Here is a 13,457-nt window from a genome sequence, read left to right as displayed (position 1 = left end):
TAGCCTTAGCCCTAGCCCTAGCCCTAGCCTAGCTGTTTTCCCGGTTTCTGATCTTCGCCTGGTTTCCTGGATTTCTCCCTTAGTCTTGCCCCTTCTGACTCTGTCTGCCCATCGTCGACCCACGCTAGCCCTAGGACTGTTCTTGTGTCTTGCCCACCATATACCTGTCTGCCTCTGTTTGACCCTGCCTGCTTCATGACCCCGTCTCTGTCTTCTCCACAATAAAGCCTTGCAGATGGATCCGCACGTCTCACGTCTCGTCAGCTCTGTAACACTGGCATGAACGGCTGGAATAGTTCCTGTATCAAATGAAGGCCCACCTTCTGAAATATGAAATGTGCTGTGATTGGTTAGCTGGGCCAGTGTGTGTTGTGATTGGCAGCACTCGGCGCCTGGTCAGGAAATGTCACGCCCCTTACCATAGCCGCCTGCGAGCTTCAGTGTAAATATTGCATCAAAATCAAATAATTTTAATTTAATTTTAATTTTAAAATCAAATTTATTTGCTTCTTTTCCATTTTGCATTTACTTGTACTTTTACTTTCAATACTTAAGTAAATTTTTTAAGATTAAAAAAATACTTTTCGTACTTAAGTACAATAAATACTTTAAGACTTTTACTCAAGTAATATTCTAAACGGTGACTTCAACTTCTACCAAAGACATTTTCTGGTAAGATATCTGTACTTTTACTTGAGTATGGTTTTCAGGTACTTTATACACCACTGTGCAGTAGTCATTGCATGTGCACTATTCACCAGGCCACATCTCTAACTGGTATGTAGTAATCCGAATTGGATTCATTTTGATATGTGGCTATGTTATGTTAAATAGTTAAAAAGCCAACGTTACACTTCTCAGGTTGATGGAGATCCATTTAGACACTGATGGTTTTTAAAAGCACAGTTTCCATTAAGCTCAGTGTTTCAGTGACTGTACAGCCTGAGGCACCAAACACAAACACACACACACACACACACACATGAATGAAGCACCACATTCATCCCCTGTGGTAGCTGTGAATGCTGACAGCTTGAGATATTATAAGGAAGAGAGTGAAGGAGAGCAGAGGTTTGTAGACATCCCCTGTGTGCCACCAAAGTGATCTCTCTGATAAACGGCCTCGGTTGATTTCTCACAGATACCAGCACATGCAGGGTGAATAATACATAAACACTCAATCATTTGGTACTAAGACATTCATCATTTAATTTCATAAAATGTGAGAATGAACAATGCGAAGGGATAGTTCACTCGAAAATGACAACTGCGTCATCATTTACTCACCCTCATGCTATTGCAAATCCTAATTATGACCTTTTCTGTTCATTCCGGATGTAAAAGTGATACATATGACTTGCACACTATATTTTATAGTATGTATTGTTTTAAGAAATTAATGCTTTTAGTCATGAAAGATGGATTCAATTTATGCAAAGCGACAGTAAAGACATTTTAAAAAGATTTCTGTTTCATATAAATGGTGTTCCCTTTCAGTCAGTCACGTTTGACATTACGCCGACATTAACTGACGTTAGGGGTCTCACTTGGGAGCCTCTGAGCATTACAAGAAAAGGTCAATAAAAATTGGTGAGTGGAATTTGCATGCCAAGCCACTCCCCGTACATACGGGTATATAAGATGGCGATGTGCGTCCACTCATTCAGAGTTTTGCTTCGGAGCCGATCGCTTCTTGAGCGCATCTCTCTTTTGATTTGAAAGAGAAGATTCTACAATCAAGAAAAGAAGATCTGCAGGAATTTATTGGCTGCAATTCATCTTTATTGTGCTTGCTCACATTGTGAGCGCATGTCCATGGCTATGCTGAGGTCGTGGCTCTCATTCATAATTAGGGTGCCCAGCCCAGTTCCTCGGGTCGTAAAGATTCGGGGGATGCGCTGGTTAGGGGACAAGGGAGGCTTGAGGATCACGGTCAGGAATGTTCTGTCGGGTCAGCCCCCACGGAAGTCCAGCCCCTCACAGCGTAGGACCGTCGAGCTTCCGGATGATGACGCCAGTCTGTCCCGCGGCGGACCCAGTGTCTCCTTCGGGGCTCCAGAAGAGGACAAGATGTCTATTGCTGCATCAGAGGAGGGGCTTTCCTCTTCAGAAGCTGAATAGTCTGCTGAGCAGCCCTCTGCCTCGGCGGCTGCCCAGTCAGAGTCCGAGGATGAGTTGAAGATACTATGCTATGCTTTGAAGTGGGGTCTGTTTGTTGAGTGGTGTTCCTCTCAGTGAGAGGACCCCCAGAGATGCTCGGTTAGTGTGGTGCTTTCCTTCCTGCAGGAGAATTTGGAGCGAAGGCTGTCCCCCTCCACTTTAAAGGTGTATGTCACTGCCATTGTGGCACATCATGATGCAGTGGATGGTATGTCCCAGGGAAAGCATCACCTGATTGTCAGGTTTCTGAGAGATGCGAGGAGACTTAACCCTCCCAGGTCGCACCCAACCCCCCTTGGGATCTCTCCGTGGTCCTGACAGGGTTACGGAGAGCCCCCTTTGAGCCGCTTGATTCAGTTGAGCTGAGCTCCCTGTCTCTCAAGACTTTGCTCCTGATCGCACTCACTTCAATCAAGAGGGTAAGGGACCTGCAGGCATTCTCAGTCAAGGAATCGTGCTTTGAGTTTGGTCCAGCTGATTCTCACGTTACCTTGAGATCTGGTTGACATCCCGACCAGGTTATGTGCCCAAGGTTCCCACCACTCCCTTTCGGGACCAAGTGGTGAACTTGCAAGCACTGCCCTCGGAGGAGGCAGACCCAGCCTTTGCGTTGTTGTGTCCCATCATTTACGTGGAAAGCATCGGAGCCTCAGACGCTCCAAGCCAATACTGTTTCTAGGCATAGGCAAGCTAGGTGGTCGCCTAGAGCGTCACCAACTTGAGGGGGCGCCAATGAGCACACGTACTGGCACTACATTTTAACAGGCTTATGATAAAGAGTAACACGGCCACCCCAAAATATGATTGCTGCCCCCACAGGATCCCCCAACATCATTGGGATAGAGTACTGTTAATCTGACGATGTCTGTATGCCACTGGATCAATAGTATATAGTACAATTTGCTAATTCACGAGATCAATACATCCTTTATTAAACTGCTTTGTCAAATTTAACGCATCCTTACGGAAGTGTCGAAATGCTGAATCAATTCATTCACTTCTAACAGTGCTTAATGGGAGCAGCATCATACACATAGAGAGCAGAACGTTGTGTTATTTAAAGGGGAAGTTCACACCACAGTGAGTAACAAAGTAATAAGTAGCTACATTCTGACCACAAATTAAAAACTGGTGTCTGAAAATAAATTTTATATATACAGTATATAAATACAGTATATGATGTGTGTGGGGGGGGGAATAGGGATTTCATCCAGAGCGTCAAAATGACTAGAAACAGCCCTGATTGGATTTGAAGCAGCACTGCACAGACCGATCGGTGTTCTCTAATCGCTCTCGCGGTACTATGATGTCATACACTGATCGATCTGATGGTGATGATGCGCTTCAAGTCGAACAAGCCTAATGATTCAATGGACCATTCATAAAGAGAACCATTTACTTCACTCCTGAATGAATCAGCCATTTCAACGAATCAAATGAATGAATAAATGACTCAATGACTTAATCATTAAGACATTTCCCACCACCTACTGGCAGTTTTAGTTTATTATTTAGAGTATCATTTCATTAAAGAAATAATTTTATATTTCCATAGTAATCATAATAATACAAAATTACTAAAGGTATAGTTCACCCAACCAAAAATTTTAATTATGTCATCATTTACTCACCTTCATGGTCCAAAAAAGTATATGTAATAAATTTTATGTTGAATCAAACAAAATATTTCTTGCTGAAGCTACTTTTTGTAATGTCTGTTTGATGCTTTACACAACAATGACTTTTGGGAGTAATTTCTCAGCCAAATATGATGTGAGATTAATTTGCGATTCATTTGATTAATTAATCGACACATCAAGAAATTAATTAGATAAAAAAAAAAATTTAATCTCTTACCAGCCCTAATTCAAATAGAAAAAGAGCTATTTTAAATTGTAATACTATTTCACAATATTACTGTATTTTGAGCAAAATAATGCAGCCTAGGTGAGCATAAGATTTTGAAAACAGCTCTCCTATGTGCATTCATGATTGTTCATAAGAGAAGTAGAAATCTCCATTTAATGTATGAATTATGTGTTTTGAGTCAGATTTTTTCAATGAATGAGTCAACTGAAATCACTGAATGATATATTAATTAAACTTCTATCTCTTACCAGCCCTAATTCAAATAGAAAAAGAGTTATTTTAAATTGTAATACTATTTCACAATATTACTGTATTTTGAGCAAAATAATGCAGCCTAGGTGAGCATAAGATTTTGAAAACAGCTCTCCTATGTGCATTCATGATTGTTCATAAGAGAAGTAGAAATCTCCATTTAATGTATGAATTATGTGTTTTGAGTCAGATTTTTTCAATGAATGAGTCAACTGAAATCACTGAATGATATATTAATTAAACTTCTCTTATTTATTTTTATTATTATCCTTTATTTTACCAGGAATTATCCCATTGAGATAAATCTCTTCTACCAGGGAGTCCTGGCCAAAATATGAACTAACTTATGAACTAAGGCAGAGCATTTCTGTGTATAATAACACATTTTTCTCTCTGTTATACACACAAAGCACTGTATGGCTTCAGAAAACGTGAGTTGTACGGACCACTTTGATACATTTATGAGGCTTTTGCACCCTTTTTGAAGCCTAAAAGCCCATTCACTGTAATTTAATGGAAAAAGTGATCAACCTGTTCTTGTACTATATGTAAGAAATGGCATGAGTGTGAGTATTTCTTGGAACTATCCCTTTAAAAATGATTTCTTGATTATTCACTAATTACCCCTTCCTTTATGCCCAAAATGTAAAACCTCCTTAAAACCTATAATCACTTAGACTTGTAGGCTCAATACTGAGTGAAAAAATACACACACATAAAGAGCACAGGAAGGAAGAAAATGTATGTCTTTGAATGTATGGTTACAAGTCACCATGGCAACTAATATGATTCATTCAAATACACTGTGAAGTCACTGCTGAAATTGTAGCAATGCCAAGAAAGAGATACAGTAAAATTGCACATTGTTGATTACAGGGGGGATATTGGTTGTGTTACTGCTGCACTTTGCAATCACGTAACATCACTGCTATTCTCTCTTTCACACACAAACACACACCTGGTGACTAAAGCTGAGATGATGTCCGTGATGGTGCTGTTGAGTTCGGTCAGCAGCTCTTCGATGGGGCCGGGAATGGGCAGCTGCTGTCTCAGATGCTCCGCCCTCCGGATCTGTTGACGATTCTGCCAAATGGTTTCTGCTAGCTTCTCACACCTGTGCACAAACACACGCAGAAATGCCAAACCCAAGCATAAACTGCAGAGCTGCTCTCTGCATATGTTGTGTGTGTGTAATGTAAACGCAAATGTTTTGTGCAAAACCACAACATACGCATGCCTCTGATTATTTGCATAACTGTCTTAGTGTGTGTATTGCTTTATTTAGCCATGCACTGGGACAAATCTGCCCCAGAAGATAGCAAAATAAAATAAAAAAATATATAAAATAAAATAACTGTACATAAGGGTTTGGCTTAATCTGTAGTAATTAAAATTATCTTTAGCTTTAAAAACAATAGAGGTCTATGGTATGTCCTAAATTAGACTGCTAAGTATGCATGTGTGGGCACCATGACTGTAGTATGTCCAGTCCTCCCTCGGGCGGCCCGCCATTGCCAGCCAGCTGTTGACGTCTCTTCCACTGAATCAGCTCATCGTCAAGAATCACCGTCTGCTGTTTACGTAGCAATGCCAGTGTCTTCTGGTGTTTCTCTGCCAATCCCTGAGCACACATACACAAGTTAATATAACACCACATGAACAGATGTGAACATATGTGCTGTACTCAATGGCCATCAGGTTTACTGCTGTACTTGGGCAACATCATATGGAAGTGTTGCTTTCATTTTAAAGGAGACATATAATGGAAAATAATGGAGGATATTTTGAAATGGAAGTGTTCATAATTTTACCTTTAAAAAGGTTAGCCAATCAAAACAGAGGAAATTTACATATAGATGCCTTAAAGTCGTGATGAAACAGACGTAGCGATAAACATTTTTCTGTATTGTATATTTTCATATTGTGACATAGACCCAAGTGAAATTGATTATCGATGGCTCTATTTATTGGTCGCTGAGTAAATGAAGGCAGATCTGAATGGGAGTTTGCAGCAATGCAGGGATAAATCGTTCACAATAAGAGAATCAACATGAATTTTCATGCTGACTCTAAATGTCGGTAAATTACATATAGATGGACAGTAGCAAAAACAGTTTAAATTGCCAGAAAAAAAGGTTAAAAATGTGTTAATGTGTAACTAAATTAAGAGTAAGAAACTAAGAAAGAGCAAAAACAGTAATATTTGATTTAATATTATTACAATTTAAATTAAGTGTTTTGGTTACACTTTATTTTAAGGTGTCCTTGTTACAGTGTAATTATACATTTAAGTACTGAGTAATATTAATCAAATAAAGTGTTACCAGTGTTTTCTATTGTAATATGTTTTCAAATGTAATTTATTCCTGTGATGGCAAAGCAAATTACAGCATCTTTACTTCAGTCTTCAGTGTCACATGATCATTCAGAAATCATTCAAATATGCTGATTTGCTGCTCAAGAAACATTTCTTATTATTATCAGTCTTGAAAACAGTTGTGCTGCCTAATATTTTGAAACTAAAAAGCATCTATTTGAAATAAAAAATTATTTGTAAAATTATTAATGTCTTCTCGGTCACTTAAATGTATCCTTGCTGATTAAAAGTATTAATTTCTTAAAAAAAAAAAAAACATAGCAAACCCACAAACTTTTGAGCAGTAGTTTATGACGCTACAATGTTTACGATATGCCCCTTTAAAGCATGGGTTACTAATGTTACAGTACAGGGTGTTGTATTATGCTAATGCTATGCACACTATTCACTTGGAGCATGTGTGTGTGTGTGTGTATTAGGGCTGCACGATAAATCGCATGCGATATTTAACTAATATTTTATTCATCTTATCAGTAAAGCCGGTTCTGTAATCAGCGGTAAATCTCCATCGCCAGCGGGCTTTCACATTGAGCAGCATTAGCTACACAGAGCCGTTGTTCACTGACGAGTTGCGCAAAACCACGTCCAATGTGAAAGCCCGCAGGTGATGGAGATTTACCGCTGATTACAGAACCGGCTTTACTGATAAGATGCGCGTTAAATATTGCATGCGATTTATCGTGCAGCCCTAGTGTGTACCAGTCTGTATTTCTGCAGGGTGTTGGCCTCTCGGGTCAGCCAGGCCTCTACTGTGGCTCTCTTGCTAAGCAGGCTGGGCTCTCGTAGCTGTCGGTCTGCTGGAGGCAGCGTGGCCAGACTTGATAACTGAGCTGCACACAACAGAGAGGAGGATTTAGTCCACAAAGACAAGCTTTGCTAACAAAATAATTATTTTTAAAAATCCCATAATTTTGCACGTAAAAGAGCCATCTGGGTATGAAAAAGTGGGTTGTGAATCTAGCCATTCCTTTGTGACAAATGTAGTTTTCTTTCCTGTGCTGATGTATTTTCAATTATTTTTTATTGCAATTATCTTTACAAATAACATTGATTTATAAATGATTACACCAAGAGATTTATATTCAGGCTTAAAAGAAAAGTTCACCAAAAATGAAAATTCTGTCACCATTTACTCACCCTCGAGTTATTCCAAACCTGTATGAAATTCTTTCTTCTGTTTAGCTTCTCTTGAATGTGGGTAACCAAAGCACTGTTAGTCCCCAGAAACTGTTTGTGAATTTTCAGTTTTGGGTGAACTATCCCTTTAAAACTGGTTTGAATTGGTATTCAGTGGTATTCTCAGGAATTATGTGAGCCTACAGGTTGTTTTAATGAGGGCATTTTTGCTATAGTATGTACTGAATGATAAAATAGACTGTGTATCTGATTGCATATCCATACATACAACTGTCCGCTGGTGTGTGTGTGGGGTCAAAGTTAGATTCCCATGGAGTGCATGAACTGATGGAATGTATATCCTGAATGCAAGGCAAGTTGCTTTGAATAAAAGTGTCTGTCAAGTATATAGATGTAAATGAGTGTGGCTGTATACCCTGTATTCTGAGGCTCTCCTGGTACTGTATAATGAAGTACTCCTGGTTGTGCTGTAGTTTTCTGAGGTCATTCTCTGTGTCCTGAGTCAATATTCTGAGCTCCTCGAATGCCTGGTTTATTTGATGGTACTTCTGTGACATGCTGTCCATCAGGCTGCCCACTGGTGAGCTTGACTGCAAATCACAGACACACATGATTAACAACCAAGTTGCTGTTTACGGTTCAACATTCAGTTTCACTAAAATTACGATCAGAATATTTCAGAAAAATGCAAGGAAATATGATATAGCTTCATTCATTCTAGTTTTGATAAACTAGCAAGATGAAGAAGGGTTAACGACATACAGTTGTACTACTAAAATCCAACTAACCAAAGCTTCAATATGTAATGTAGGTTCTTATCACCCCTGTCCTGTTATGTATTAATAATCGACCCAGATAAGGTTATTCATCTATAACACGTGTACTGTATGTTTGTTTAAACAAACCATATGTTTATTTAGTGCATACATGGTATGTGAACATAAAAATTATGTCTTTAAGTACAGGTGTGTCTGAGATGAGTGGGCATTTTCACATGTATGTAAGCTTCTAGATTTACTGATATCGTCTTTAGTTTTATGAGTTGTCAGTTGAGCTGATAAAATCTGAAATTTCCTCTTTTACTCTCATAAAACTGAGTAGGTATCATGAATTTGTGTATGGGGTAAATGTTTATCTTCCTCTATGCATGCACAAAGCAAACACACAAACTTTATTTCTGAAGATTGTAAAAGTCAGTCATGTACAGTAGTCCTGTTTATTACCCATGATGGTTTTTAAATGTGAATTAACTTACTGAACTCGCTGAACTTATGTATACAATGATCATCATTTAAACCAAGACAACATAATCACTAAGTGTTAATAATCACTTAAAGCTGCAGTCCGTAAGTTTTGCCTCTTTGTCGCCATCTCTGTTTGAAACTTGCAATTGCAGTGACTTGCAGAATTATTTTCATTGTGTGGGTTGTGTACCGGCGCGGCTCCAGCGCGGATGAATCTAATGTTTTGAGGAGTATGTGTGGCAGTCAGTCACCGCACCGGTGTAGATATTTACTGTACTTCGCAATCACAGATTCTCGCCTACGTCTTGGAATATATGAACCAAACAAGAATTCTCACCAGATATTGTCATTAGAAATATATTGTGATATACATTTTGGCCATATTGTCCAGCCCTAGGCCAGCGTTCACAATAGGTTTTTGTCCTCCTAAATGTTCTCCGATCTCACAAACCAAAATAATAGACATGATTTTCTCAGGCAACATGTAAAATCAAATGAATTATTATAAAGATTATTAAAATGAATACGCATTGGATGGCAGTTGATTAGGCTACAATAATAGTTCAGTTTATTCCCCTCATTAGTAACAGTTCACCCTGTGGGATAAATAAAGTAAATAATAGTTTTAATAATACTTCATAAACATTGTTATTTATTATCCCTGTTTTATTCACAAGACAAAAACCAACAATATTTTTTTTTTCACCATGTTTCCAAGTTCTCTACCTCAGGTCCAAAAGAAATCTAAAGAATGTGCAAACTGAAAACATTAAATACTTTTGTGATCTATTCCATTTGTAATTTTTAAAACGGAAATACTGACATGGATGTTTACAGAGCAGAGGTCACCTTTTTCTAATTCCAGTTAAAGAGAGATGGACTTTTGTTGGTCTTTATTATCATTTTGTGCTGTATTATTGATTACTGTGTTGTTTCGGTTTCAAAAAGCAGCAATAAATAACACTTTAATATCTAAAGAGTGTTCATGTGAGTTTATACATTAGTAATGTTGTAAAACTAATAAATGCATAATAATCGTAATAATCATGAAACCGTGATTATTCCTCAGACAATAATCGTACCAACAAAATCTATAGCCTAATCGTTGCATCCCTACCTATGAGCATATGAGCTTTCTCTGAAAACGGAAGTAACTTGTAAAAGAAGAGAGTTCACAGCCCGCCTCTTCCTGTCCCACTCTTTGTGTGTGTGCACGCATACGTGTAAGCATGTGTGTATTTCCAAGCAGTGCAACCACACAGACATACATGTATTGAAAGCTGCACACCTACACAGAGACACAAAAACCACTGATTTCCAGTCAGCTTACCATACACACGAACAGTACGCTTATAAAAAGGCAGACACAAAAGCCACTCACTGCCAGTCAACTAACCACAAAGACAAACACTCAATTCCGGTTGATGTGTTGGATTAAGGAGACTGATGTGTGACGTGATTTGGACGGTTGCTGAAATCAGGTCAGTTGTCTGTGTGAACTTATGAAGCCTTCTTGACCCTGACAGCTCTCTGTACCCATTAACACTTCCTCTCCCTCCTCACACCTCACACTAGACCTGCAATTCTCTCTTCACCACTCTATCAATCCTATTGGATATTTGTTGGCTGCTGGTATTAGAAGTTTAATTGTGTTCACATTTCTTAGCATTTAGATCATTTAACCCTTTTGAGGTCTCCCTTTCGAAAAGTGCTTTCCTCTTAAGAGTGCTTATTGACATGAGTTGCTGTGCTCAACACCAGCAGCAACTGCAGCAAAATGAGTTCAGTCATGACAACTCTCGGGATATAGAGTGTAAAATCTTTATTAATGTAAACAGATTGTGCATAGGTTTGGTCTTGGTGGACTAGATATGTTAGGCTGCTGCAGAGCAAGTAGACTTGCTTCTGTTAAATGCTCAGATCATCAAATTAAAAGGAAATATGCTGCTGCTGGTAGACAGTGGAAGATCCCCCATAGCAGATCTAGGCAGGTGGTGCTGGGGAGGCGGTGGGCTAAGATGAGGACATACATAGCGCACAGACATATTATTCATTGAACATGTCCTGGTTATAGTTAAAACGTTAATGAATATGTGAAACCGATTGGCTGTGAACATTGAATTGAACGAACCAATTAGAACACAAGTAGAGTTTCATGGCTATTCATTTAATCGGAGTTGCTTTCGGCTAATTGATATCAGCCAAAATGTGGTGCATATTCATTCAATTATTTAAATGTATTTAATTTAGTTAAATTAAATACAATTTAAAATGCAATTGAATGTAATAATTAAGTCAGTGCCATTGATTCTCAATGCCAATTGATTCAATTGTTTAATTAGATTAATAACATGAAATCCTTAACACGATCAGTGTTGGGCAAGTTACTCTGAAAATGTAATTAAATTACTGATTACTGATTACTCCTTTTAAAAGTAATCATGTTACTGTTCTGATTACTTTATTTCAAAAGTAATTAGTTACATTACTAGATACGCTACTTTTTTCTCCATGAAATTTATGAAATCCCAGCATACACGCTCCTGATAAATATTTGTTATTAAAGCATTAACATTCACAGAACACTGTTCTTTTTAACTAAAGCAAGCATAGGCAGATATGCAGATTAATTGAAAGAATTACAATTATTTCATACATCAATCTCCTGAGAAAAGTCCAAAAATGTTTCTAATTGAGGGTCTGTGTGAACATGCAGACACATCTTTGATCATTGTGTGATGTTACGCAGATCTCACACAGAATGTGACCACACATGTAGTCTTCAAGTCAGCTGACCTCTCTTGATAGTTAGAGCTTTGTGACTATAAGAGTCAAAGAAGGTCTGTGCAGCTCTGAACGTCATACATAATACATCTGAAGAAGCCAGGATACTCTTCTAGACTTCTCATCTGTATTTAACTACAGTGCCTTGTTCTCTCGTGACTAAACCACAGATCAAGCTGTGATTCCATCACACTGTGAATTCTGGACTTTCTCTCTTGCTGAGAGCAGTATGTTTAAAACAACAGCACTACCGTCTCATGCTTGTTTGTTTCTACTAGGGCTCCTCAAGGAACTATGATCCTCCCAGTGCTATTGTCTGTAAGTACACATAATATGAGGAATTCAGATAAGAGCTGTTAAATTGCAGATGATATGACTCTGGTAGACCTGTCAGATTGCTCCGAACTTTTTGAGCCTACAGCTGGAAATGTCCATGACTGACTGGTTGACTTCAACAGAAAGGCAGTCAATGATAAACTGATTTTCACATGAGAAGATTGAACTTGTGGTAAGGTATACAGTCCTGGATAAGCAGCAACAACAAAAATAACATTTTATTGACCTCTTGGTTTCTAGAGTCACACTAGGTAGCTCTGCCCACAGTGAAATCTCACTGGTTGAAAGTAACACAGCTATATATTAAAATTCAAATATTTTTTGATTGGCTGTTACATCACAGTTTCACTTTCATCGTGGACAGACAAATTGTTTTTCACTGGAAATTCTGCTTAAAAACAGTGTTAGTAAACATACAGATTTTAATATAAATCAATGTCCACAGCAAAAACTATCTAGGAATTAAAAAGTCCAAAAACCTTCAGGTGCCTAGGCTCAAAGTTAATCTAGCAAAAAAAATAAAAGTAAATAAATAAAAGCTAAAAATAAAAATAAAAATATATAAATAAAAAGAATTGAAAAAATAGAAAGGCTGTGTTTGAACCTCTGTGGCCTTCCTCAGCAGCTTCAGGACCTTGCTGACCACATTGCTGTGGAGGAGGCTAAGAAAATAAATACACAAACAGTACACTTCTCAAATACCTTGAACCTCCACCTTCAGGGAGGAGGCAGATAATTCCACCTCTCGATAAAACAAATTACAAAGGCATTGTTTCATTCCCATAGCTGTAAGCCTTTAAATAAGGACAATGCCTGACTCTGGTGCATCGTGGGGTTACTGAGTGCACATTGTCAGTCCTGATTTAATGAGGCTATATTTTTATGACTAAATTATGCTTTGTCTAGTATTTGTCTTATTGGTTATAATCAGTGTTGGGGAAAGTTACTTTTAAAAGTAATGCATTACAATGTTGCGTTACTCCATAAAAAAGTAACTAATTACGTTACTTAGTTACTTTTTATGGAAAGTAATGCGTTATGTTACTTTTGCGTTACATTTTAAATCTGCACAGGGCTTGCTAGTTTGTTTTTAAAATAAAAAAGTTATATTTTTGGCAAATATAAAAGCCTTTTCACACCAAAAGTGAAATGAATAAGCCTCAGGCTGAAGGGAAAGTAAATTTACGTCCGTACAGTAGAATGCAGAAGAAGAAATTTCAGCACACTTCAGCAATAAAAAAAGACACACAAATGTTGTCTAGAGTAATTTGCTTATTAGTATGGTTGAACTGGATCAT

The 13,457-nt window shown here is 38.1% G+C and overlaps 1 protein-coding gene across 1 annotated transcript in view; it reads right to left on the bottom strand.

Annotated features, from left to right (window-relative positions):
• Positions 1-8,406, bottom strand: part of LOC107568282 (signal transducer and activator of transcription 5B-like) — a 26,921-nt gene extending 18,515 nt beyond the window's left edge. The window contains exons 1-4 of the mRNA XM_016254217.1: positions 8,211-8,406; positions 7,358-7,488; positions 5,751-5,902; positions 5,240-5,395 (exon numbers count right to left, since the gene is read on the bottom strand). Coding sequence (XP_016109703.1) covers positions 5,240-5,395; positions 5,751-5,902; positions 7,358-7,488; positions 8,211-8,406 — 635 coding nt within the window. The remainder of the gene's footprint in view (positions 1-5,239; positions 5,396-5,750; positions 5,903-7,357; positions 7,489-8,210) is intronic.
• Between the last annotated feature and the right edge of the window lie 5,051 nt (positions 8,407-13,457).

This window comes from Sinocyclocheilus grahami, unplaced genomic scaffold (assembly GCF_001515645.1).
Source record: "Sinocyclocheilus grahami isolate Dianchi unplaced genomic scaffold, SAMN03320097.WGS_v1.1 scaffold27.1, whole genome shotgun sequence".
NCBI classification, from domain to species: domain Eukaryota; kingdom Metazoa; phylum Chordata; class Actinopteri; order Cypriniformes; family Cyprinidae; genus Sinocyclocheilus; species Sinocyclocheilus grahami.
Note: the sequence above shows the minus strand (reverse complement) of the source record. Positions and strands in the feature narration are given on the sequence as shown.